Consider the following 11,076-nt stretch of genomic DNA (forward strand, 5'->3'; position numbering starts at 1 on the left):
TTCAACATGGCCGGTGAAGATTACACTCGTCCCGAGAAGTTTGATGGATTGAACTTCAAGCGTTGGCAACAACGCTTATTCTTTTGGCTTTCAACTCTTAAAATTGCCTATGTCTTGACCACACCCAAGCCTAGTCCCGAAGAGCATGAACCCGCTCAATCCGAGGTTACTCAAAGATGGGAAAATGATGACTTTTTGTGTCGTGGTTACATAATTAGTGCCATGATGAATTCCTTGTATGACGTGTATTGTGGAATGAAGACCGTAAAAGAAATGTGGGAAGCTTTAGATAAAAAATACAAGACCGAGGATGCCGGAGTGAAAAAATTTGTAGTTGGAAACTATCTTAGAATTGAGATGGTAGATGGAAAACCCGTCTTAGGACAAGTTCATGAATTCCAACTCCTATTGAATGAGATCCTAGCGGAAGGAGAATCAAAATTGATGACCGTTTCCATTCGGCGGCCATTATTGATAAACTTCCACCTTCATGGAAGGAATTCGGAAAAAGTCTTAAACATAGAAAAGAGGAATTATCTTTAGAAGATCTCCTAGTAACACTCCGAATTGAAGAAGAACATAGGAATCGTAATAAAATGACAAAGAATCAGAACTCCTTTTTAAGGCCAATCTTGTTGAGACTAGTGAGAAGAAAACAAATAAAAACTTTGGGTCTCATCAAAACAAGAAGAAGATGGAGAACCGAAACCACTTCAAAAGTAACAAAAAGATAGACAAAAATAAGAAGAAAGAGGGTTGTTTCAATTGCGGAAAACTTGGACACTGTGCTAGACAATGTTGACATCGAAAGGGGAAAGACACTTCCCAAAATATCAAAAACTCTCAAGCGAAACCCACTCCTCAAGCCAATATGGTGGAATCCGGAACTGTTATTCACGGAACCGAAGTGAAAAAGCTTATAACCGTAGACTCTGAAGTGAACATGGTGTTCAATGTGAGTGATTGGTGGGTAGACACTGGAGCCACTATACATGTCTGTTGTGACATAAGTGCGTTTGTCACCTATCATCAAGTAGATGAAAGCGAAATGCTTTTCATGGGTAACTCCTCAACGGCTAAAGTCATGGGGAAAGGGAAGGTTGATCTCAAACTTACTTCCGGCAAGATTGTCACACTGCACCAAGTTCTCTATGTTCCAGAAGTCAGGAAGAACTTAATTTCTGGCTACTTGTTGAACAAGCACGGTTACAAGCTTGTCTTTGAATCTGATAAGTTTATTCTTACCAAGGGTGGGATGTTTGTGGGAAAGGGTTATGCTTGTGGGAGTTTATTCAAGCTCAATGTATCTATGAATGAAATCAATAAAATTTCTGATTTTTCTGCTTATATTGTTGAATCTTATGATATGTGGCATGGTAGATTAGGACATGTAAATTCACAATCTATAAAAAGAATGGTGAACTTAGGTATGATTCCAAATGTTTCTATTGAACAAAAACCAAAGTGTCAAATATGCGTTCAATCAAAATTTAGCAAAAAACCATTTAAATCAATAGAAATAAATTTAGAAATCCTAGGACTAGTACATAGTGATGTATGTGACCTAAAGAACACTATTACTAGAGGAGGAAATAAATATTTTATTACCTTCATAGATGACAAATCAAAATTTGCAATGGTATATCTTCTTAAATCTAAAGATGAAGCTTTAGAAAAATTTATAACCTATAAAACCGACATGGAAAACCAGTTAGAAAAAAGGATTAAAATACTTAGATCAGAATCGAGGTGGTGAATACACCTCAAATAAGTTTTCTGAATATTGTAGAAAATATGTAATTATTCATGAGGTGACGACACCTTATTCAACACAACAAAATGGAGTTGCAGAAAGAAAAAATAGAACTCTAATTGACATGGTAAATGCTATGTTAAATAGTTCAGGGTTACCACTCAACATGTGGGGGGAAGCCTTGTTATCAGCTTATCATATACTAAACAAAATACCCTATAAAAATGAAAATGGAACTCCATTCGAGTTATGGAAAGGTAGAAAACCAAGTCTTAAATACCTTAAAGTGTGGGGGTGTTTAGCTAAAGTAAGCTTACCTCCCCCTAAGAAAACTAAGTTAGGATCTAAAACAATGGATTGTGTATTCATAGGGTATGCACAAAACAATGCAGCTTATAGATTTCTAGTGGTGAAATCTGATCATAATTCCATAGATGTAAACTCTATATTAGAGTCCAGAGGTGCAGAATTTTTTGAGGAGATGTTTCCTCTTAAACAAACTAGTGTGAGTCAAACTGTAATACCTCCAACAGAAGTTGCATCTAGTAGTCGTCCTCAAACGGAAAACCAAGAATCTAAAGGAAGAAAACGAGGTAGAGAAGAAGGTAACCTAGAGGTAGAACCTAGAAGAAGTCAAAGAGCAAAGAAAGCTACTGACTTTGGCTCTGACTTTTATACCTTCTTGGTAGAGGATGATCCATCTACTTTTAAGGAAGCTATGTCTTCTTTAGATGCAAACTTCTGGAAAGAAGCTATAAATAGTGAAATAGAATCCATTATGTCAAACAACACATGGGAGTTAACTGATTTACCTCCAGGGTGGAAACCAATAGATTGTAAATGGATTTTAAAAAAGAAACTTAGAACCGATGGATCCATAGAAAAATTTAAGGCTAGATTAGTAGCCAAAGGTTTTAAACAGAAAGAAGGGATGGACTTTTTTGACACCTATTCTCCTGTGACTAGGATTACAACTATAAGAATGTTGATAGCTATATCGACTATCTATAACTTAGAAATACATCAAATGGATGTTAAAACAGCTTTCCTGAACGGAGAATTAGAAGAAGAAATTTACATGGAACAACCCGAGGGATTTGTTGTCCCTGGTCAAGAACAGAAAGTGTGTAAACTTATAAAAATCCCTTTATAGTTTAAAACAAGCGCCAAAACAATGGCATGAGAAATTTGATAAGGTAGTGTTATCAAATGGTTTCACCATAAATGATTCTGATAAATGTGTATACAATAGATTTGAAGGTAATTCTGGAGTCTTAATCTGCCTGTATGTCGATGATATATTAATCATCGGTACGAGTATAAATGTTATAAATGACACCAAGAATCTTTTGTCAAAGAACTTTGACATGAAAGATCTTGGATTGGCAGATGTAATCTTAGGGATTAAAATAATTAGAAATTTAGAAGGAATTAATTTAACACAATCTCATTATGTTGAAAAGATCCTTAGAAAATTTAACAAATTTGATAGTACTCCCTTGAGTGTACCATATGATCCTAGTTCAAAACTTAAGAAAAATACTGGAAAAAAGTATATCCCAATTAGAATACTCCAGGATTATAGGCAGTTTAATGTATCTAATGAATTGCACTAGACCAGATATAGCTTACTCAGTTGGTAGGCTAAGTAGATACACTAGTAACCCTAGTCAAGAACACTAGAATACACTTATCAGAATTTTAAGATATCTGAATGACACAATGGAGTTTGGACTCCACTATAGTTGTTATCCCGCTGTATTAGAAGGATATAGCGATGCAAATTGGATTTCAGATTCAGAAGAAACTAAATCCACAAGTGGATATGTTTTCACTTTGGGTGGTGGTGTTGTCGCTTGGAAATCTACCAAGCAGGCCTGTAGAGCACGTTCCACCATGGAATCTGAATTTATTGCTTTAGATAAAGCAGGTGAAGAAGCGGAATGGCTTAGGAATCTGTTAGCAGATATTCCTCTGTGGTGCAAGCCAATTCCAGCTATTTCTATTCATTGTGATAGCCAAGCTACAATAGCAAGGGCTAAGAGCAGAACATATAATGGTAAATCCAGACACATACGTCTGAGGCATAATAATGTGAGGCAATTGCTTTTAGATGGAGTGATTGCAATTGACTTTATAAGGTCAGAGAGAAACTTGGCAGATCCACTGACCAAGGACTAGCTAAAAAGCTAGTGGCTGAAACATCAAGAGGGATGGGGCTAAAGCCTATCAAATAGAATCACCGATAACGGCAACCCAACCTATATGACTGGAGATCCCAAGAACTAGGTTCAATGGGAAAAACAAGTTATTCGAGTGATCGGTGAAAGCACTCTACTTAAATTTTTAAGAGAATGAAAATCTTCTCTTGGCCTATCCCTAAGATGTAAATAGTGCTAACTGTAACGATATGGAGGAAGAGCTTTGCTCTGAATGAGTCTATAGCTGTTTATAAGCGGGGTGCGTGGTTACAAGTACCCTTGATAGACTCACCTATATGAGTGTGGAAGTGGGGCCGCTTCCTATGAGAATTAAGGCTTATTCTCTAGAGCGCTCATGAAACAGGATCAGTGCATGGCCGAAATGTGCTACCCCGATAGAACACGGTTACATTGCCGGTATCGTGTGTGTAATATGTGAAGGTCTATTACTCAAAGTTCTTTGTTCAAGACGTAGTTCACTTGGAATCTTTATAGACTGGAATATATGAACACTAAGTGAAGGTTCAAGTCCACAAGACACCTTCGCACATTGCATGATATTACAAATTTGCCCATATTTAATTTGATTTGAATTTTGATTCATGTGGGGGATTGTTGGATATTTTAATCATTTAAAGCTTTTATGACTTTTGACTTTTTGAATCAAAATTGAAACGTTTTTGCTAGCTTTTATTATTCTTTATATTTTATACGTTTTGCATTTTGTTGTTATTTATTGCAATGAATTGGCTTTAATGAGAGACGTTGAGGTGTTGATTGGCCATATACAGTTCTTTGGTGTATATAAAGCAAGACATTCTTCCTCTTGTGAGATATACACAGTCTCTTCTCCTTAAAAAAAAAAAAAAACCTACTGTTCACTTCTTCTTGATTGGTAATTTTAAAAGTTTTAAGCTTTCAAGACTTTGCAAACTTTGGTTTCATTTGGGCAATTTGTTCGGCATAGATTGTGTTCGCAAGGTCCGAGCCGGTGCGTGCACACCGTCAACGACAAAGATAGTGGTGTTGTATCCTGGAGATAGGTCGTAAGAGATCCCAATTGCATACCAAGCGTGGTAGGGGCGATAATCTATCTTAAGGGGAGCGTTATTCTGTAACGTGCCTCTAGCACTAAACTCTTTTAAATTTCTTTCATATTTGCTTTGATCTTTGCGTACATATTTACGGGTTCCTTACAAGATCATCAAAGGTAACTCTTTCTTTATTCCATTTCAATTACATATATCACTAGTTTTGTTGAACTAATCTATTTGACCCAAACTTTTATCCAACAGATACTTTAGTTGAACACCATGCCTAGTCATTCGATGAATCTATCGTTTCGATGTGCCTTCACGAAAAATCACTTTTCTTTCCAACTTTGTTGACAATGGATTCTGGAGGGATTCAAATGATGGCGGTCATTATGATTTGGACCCTGGTTGATTATAAGTATTTTCTCCGACAAATCAACCTTGAGGACAAGGTTGTTTGTAAGGGGGAAGGAATGATACATACTTACTACTTAGTATGGTGTATGTGAATTAGTTATAAAGTAGTTATTGCAGGATTTTGCATTTTAAATTTGTGGATGTTAGTTATTTGCTGGGTGTCATGTAAGTGGGTGTTGGTTACTTTGTTATGGGTTATGTAAGTGGGTTAATGGGGTAGTGATGTGGCACTCCTTCATGCTTGCATTTAAGAAGTGTATTGTAATGAAAATGAAGGGAGGAGAAATTTTACAGCACAAAGGAAGTTCTGCATTTTCATATTCTTGTTCAAAAAAATGCATGATTGATAAAAGCTTGTTGGCAACTCTGTTTAATTCTCTGCAATGCAGCATGTTTAAGAAAATAGTGGATGTTAAAGGGCAATGACAATGCAAAAGTCTATGGAAAACCCATTATACCAACTTGAATACCCTTTAACGACATTAGGAATTGATTTATTATGTATTTTATGAAGTTTGGAACTTTCACTTGATTAACTTCTTAAAATTTAGCTTCTAACAAGGCAGGGGTTTGCAAAAATCTGTACAGCATCTGCTTAAAATGTTTGAGCTGAAGTAGAGAATCCCATATTTTCCAATTATGTTCCTATTCAACCTTGTTTTAGTTTTTGTGTTACGACTAGGCTAGGTTGAAAATCTACATTAGAAGGGCAAAAAAAGTAGGCAATTGCAGCTGAAAAAGAAAGGGTAGAGTAAAACAACATAGGGATTTAATAACATGAAGGATAACATTTCCTGTTATCCAACGCAAAGGGAGTGAACAGAGGACAACAAAAAGATTAAAAGTAGACAGGAAAAAAAAAAAGCAAACACAGAGATACAAGGAAAAGGGGAAAGGACAAAAAAAGAAAGGTGAATGGCTTCATGCCTTCAATCATTAATAGCCTCATTTGGCAAATATTTTCAACTTAGGGGCGGTCCAAAACCAGTTAGCGAGACAAGATACCAAAGCCATATTTTTATCTAATGAGCAGCATCTTCTTCCTCGCAAAATTTTGTATATTCTTTTGAACCCATTAAAGAATCCAGTTCTGATGGGGCAGTAGGCCGCACCTTGATCATCCATCCCTCATCATATGGCCTTGAATTGATCTGAACAAAAGAAATGATGAATTACCATTTTGATGAATAAATTATTCTGTGACAGCATTTGAACAGAGAGAGAGAGAGAGAGAGAGAGAGAGAGAAGAAGAAGAAGAAGAAGAAGAAGAAGAAGAAGAAAACACGGTAATGCCAAATTAAGAAACCTATTAATGAGCTGCAAGCAGGCGAAAATGATTGTTTCTTAAGTACATGATGAGATCCCCACTTGGGGAAAGCTCTAATTTTTCAAAATTGCTACTAAATGAAGGGATATTAGCTTTGGAGCTAACTTTGAATGAAATATTTACAGTTAGCTAACTTTTCTCCAAAGCAGTGAATTACTTTATTTCAAAAGTTAAGGTTTAATTTCAATGCCCTAGTCAGCTACAAAAGCGATACACCAGAATAACTTAGGAATGTAGCTGCAAAGTTCAGTAACAACAAAGAAAAAAAAATGAAATTTCATTGGGGCTGTGATGTGGAATTACCAAACCAGGTGTTTCACTGAGCTTAGTATTGACCTCAACAACCTCACCAGAAACAGGGGAATTAACATCACTGGTTGCTTTCACACTCTCCACAGCTCCAAAGCTGCCGCCTTTCGAGACTGAAACACCCTTTTCTGGGAGCTCCACAAACACAACCTCTCCGAGATGGTCCTGTTGAAAATTCAAATGAATATATGACTAAAGATGAAATAAATAGCAATGACAAACCTAAAACTGTTATGATGGCTTCTCTTAGTTCTCATGTGTAGTTCCAGAACTGTGACTGACGAAACTAAAATGAGAAAAGGGTACTGAGACAGTTGTGGTTGGGACGACAATAAGGATCTATAATGCAGTTTACCATAATGATCCAAATGATATCATGGTATCAGAACAAAATTGGTGAACAGCAGACGAGATAATTTCAAAATAAATTTATCCAAGTAATATAGCAAATCCCAAGAAAAGCTTATCCAAGGATTGTTATCCCTAACATATAGACCATAAATTTGTCCTAGGTCCACTTTCAACATGTGTATGGAGACCTGACTCTCAGATCTCAGGGTGCCATAGTTTGAAACACACCACAAGTAGATACACAAGAACTCAAAGATTAAAAAAAAAAGGCATAATAATGTTTAAAAAGTTACCTTTTAAAAAAAAATGTTAAAAAGTAGAAAAAAAAAAATCATTGATTTCCTTTTGGATGGTGAAGAAAGAATAACCTGAGCATGGTGACTGATGCCAATAGTAGCCACTGGACCCTCATGCTTCACCCATTCATGGGAAGAGGTATATTTCAACCCATCTAAAACTGCAAAAAATGAAAAACAAATACATAAATATACTAAAAATGCTATTTTACATTCTTTCCTTAAATTATGTTGAAATTAACAAGACAAAAACAGAGTTAATTATATATAAATCTAGAAAAAATAAATGCAAAATTCTCACAAAAAACCAATACAATTAGAAAGAAAAAATCCAGTGTAACAGAGTCAACAGACTCTACAAAGAACAAAAAAATACCCACATAAAAAACCCTAAATAAAACAGAATGCAAAATGACTTAAAAATCTGGATAGCTAAGGAGAAGGACAGAAGAGACCTACATAACAAAAACTAAGCAAACCCAATTGCAATATAAAAAATTTAAGAAGACCCATTAAAGTGAAGCTAAGAAGATGAGAGAAGAATACCAGTAGAGAAGCATTTAGAGAGAGAAAAAGTGGGAGAGAGAGAAGTTTTAGAGGCACAAGCGATACTAAGTGCATTGGCTGTTGAGGATGCCCACAGTCTCATTGCCATTATCTTCTTTTCTATCTTGTTTCTCTTTGGTTGGCTGAAGCTAAATGCAAAGAGAGAGTTGAGATGGGTCCTTTTATGTTACACATATTTTCTCGAGTGGATTACATGGATGAGTTTGGACGATTGGTGGACATTGAGAACCTCATCCTTAAACCTGACATCCTTTTCTTTTCATGGTAAAATTTCGAATTTCCCTTGCGTGGATTCGCGAATGACTGAGATTAAATTCATCAATGTAAAAAAATATTCAACTATTATTCTACCGGCATATATGTTTTTAATCTCACGAGAAGTTACCAAAATGCATCACATAATAACTCGCCCGAGTTGACTCATTTTACATTGGCTGTGTTCCTGATTGAGTTCGTGTTTTTTCCGACTAAGTCAAACAAAACTCATTTGACTCTCCCCAGTTATGACTGCATCGACTAGCAGTGCAACTTGGGTCGGGTTTGGGTTGAGTCCAATTCATATTTTTACAAAAGTTCAACACGACCTGACCCAAGTTGCACCCCTAGCATCAACCAAGTACTCGACTCCGACAATCTAGTATTCGATTGTGTTGTGCTGAGTTGACTAGGGATTTGCCTCAGTTGCATTTTGGCCAACATCCGTATTTTAAAACATCGATTTATCAGCTATTCCAATATGGGTAAAACTACATGGGTTGCATCTAAAATTTTGGACCTTGACTGGCCTAAGCAAAATCGCCAGTGCAATTGAAAAGCTATTGTGTATGGACTCCCACATTGCAAAAGCCTCTAGGTTGAGCTGTGCCCAACCTCTATTTCCACACATCAACTGAAACGATTTCATCCAGTAGAGGAGATCCAACCTCTATTTCCACACATCAACTGAAACGATCCATCAGAAAGTTGAACATGACTGGAGGCCAACATCCTATAGGTTGTGCGAAGTCTTTTCCCACACAACAAAGGAGTGCTTCCCCAAAGACAAGGAGACCAAGCCAAAGCAGGAATGGAAAACAGTAACTCCATCGACCCCATTTCAGAAGGTGAGGTTAGCAAATCCAAAAATGAGGATAGAAAGATGGATAGCAAAACAAATCAATCATGGCAAAATGACCAAGGAGAAGGTGGCGAAAGCATCGCCCCTTAAGATATTAAATTGAAAATTGCCATTCAATATTAGAAGACAGTGAAAGATGGCCCATAACTGGAGGAATCCATTGTATCGCACATAATTATAAGAAAAGGGCAAGGAAAAGATAGGAGGAGCGGAGTCACCCTCCCAAGCAAGTCTTGAGGGGGAAACTACGGGGAGAGAAGTGGATAGATCCAGGTTCAAAAATGCCTCAGAAGAAGAATTATCAACGAACCACAACGACTCCGAAGGTGAACCATGGTAGAAGGTCCCAAAAATGAAATACCGCTGCATTCCTTGCCTAAGACAACTCCCAAACATCCCAACATGCACCCATCAAGCTAGTTGATTATATAACTCAACACTCATCTATCGAGTATTGAGATACATCCACAACATATATTGGATCATTTGGACATCAATTGTTTTCCTTGTTTCCCCTAATTACTCTCTCTAGGGTTAGTTTGAAAATTTTGGATCGCCTCTTTTGTTATGATCCCTAGGAATTTAGCGTGGTGCTTTGTGCCCGTGATTGTAATATCTTTCTTTTCTACGTAGGGTTCCTGCCTCTATTTGTTTGCTTATGTTGGGAAAGTTGCCTTATTTCCCACCATGGTCGGTGGGAACATGGTTTTAAATTTCGGTTGAAACGTTTCGTTTCGGCCGAAATATTTCGGTTTCGGTGAAAAACGAAACGAAATTCACAGTGAGTAGGAAAAGTACCAAATTTCGCCGAAACGTTTCGGAAATTAGATTTCGGCCGAAATTTCGTACCGAAACCGAAACGTTTCGATTTCGGTGATGACCGAAACTGAGATTTAAAACCTTGGGTGGGAAGGCATAAGGCAAAAACGGCATGTGAATGTCGTTGAAAGGAAAATGCCAAAAATAGAAAAGCAAGCTATTTTGGGTTTTTTGAAAGTCATATGAGAGAAGGGTTTCTCCAATAGGCAAAAGGCAAGAGGTGTGTAGGCTGCCTCTTGGGATAAAGAGAGTGAGGAGAGAGAAAAAGAGAAGGGAAGAGAGAGAGAGAGATAAAGGGAGAAGAAGAAGAATAGAGGGTTTTCTATTCGGATTTTCTTCTTGGGGTATTCTCTTGGGTTTCTCTTGGTGTTTTCTCTTTGGTTTCTCTCGGTATACGGTCTTGAGTTTGAGAAGCAAGGAAATGATTGCGGGTTTGATATTAATCCATTGTAATCCTTGTATTTTGTTTATCTCATATTGGAAGATTGTATTTCTCGCCCGTGAAGTAGGCTTTGCTGAACCACGTAAAATCTCGTTGTTCATCTTGTGGCTTGTTTATTTTACTTTTTTGTTATATTTGTGCACGATCGGATCGGATTGCCCGACGGATTTTCTCAACAGTTTACTTAGATAGAAAAAGGGCGATGATATTTTCACCCCCTTGCAGTACGCATTCGCCCCTTTTTATCGTGATTTGACATTAAAAAGCGTTAAAGTTGCCCATTGTTCACGTTATAAGGGAGCGAATGCGTACCGGAGAGCGGGTGGAAATATCATCTTCCTAGATAAATTGTATCACCTACAAAAAATGGAGGGCCATCGGATGATCCTAAACCATTAGGCCATGTCTAGTGAGAGAGGGGTAGTGCAGATCATCCCACGATT

General features: G+C 37.1%; 2 protein-coding genes across 2 annotated transcripts; one reads left to right on the top strand and one right to left on the bottom strand.

Annotated features, from left to right (window-relative positions):
* The first annotated feature begins 871 nt into the window (after positions 1–871).
* LOC143876948 (uncharacterized) lies at positions 872–2,906 on the top strand. Its single transcript, XM_077378625.1, has 2 exons — positions 872–1,376; positions 2,125–2,906. Exons 1-2 carry the CDS (start codon positions 872–874, stop codon positions 2,904–2,906), a joined length of 1,287 nt encoding a protein of 428 aa, XP_077234740.1.
* Positions 2,907–6,152: 3,246 nt separating this feature from the next.
* LOC143877227 (glycine cleavage system H protein, mitochondrial-like) lies at positions 6,153–8,419 on the bottom strand. Its single transcript, XM_077379151.1, has 4 exons — positions 8,235–8,419; positions 7,761–7,849; positions 7,036–7,206; positions 6,153–6,556 (listed from the first exon to the last, which is right to left on the bottom strand). Exons 1-4 carry the CDS (start codon positions 8,341–8,343, stop codon positions 6,428–6,430), a joined length of 498 nt encoding a protein of 165 aa, XP_077235266.1. The 5' UTR covers positions 8,344–8,419; the 3' UTR covers positions 6,153–6,427.
* Positions 8,420–11,076: the final 2,657 nt, after the last annotated feature.

The sequence above is a fragment of the Tasmannia lanceolata genome, unplaced genomic scaffold, assembly GCF_043159265.1.
Source record: "Tasmannia lanceolata isolate RefF3 unplaced genomic scaffold, GAP_Taslan_0.1 ptg000005l, whole genome shotgun sequence".
Taxonomy (NCBI): domain Eukaryota; kingdom Viridiplantae; phylum Streptophyta; class Magnoliopsida; order Canellales; family Winteraceae; genus Tasmannia; species Tasmannia lanceolata.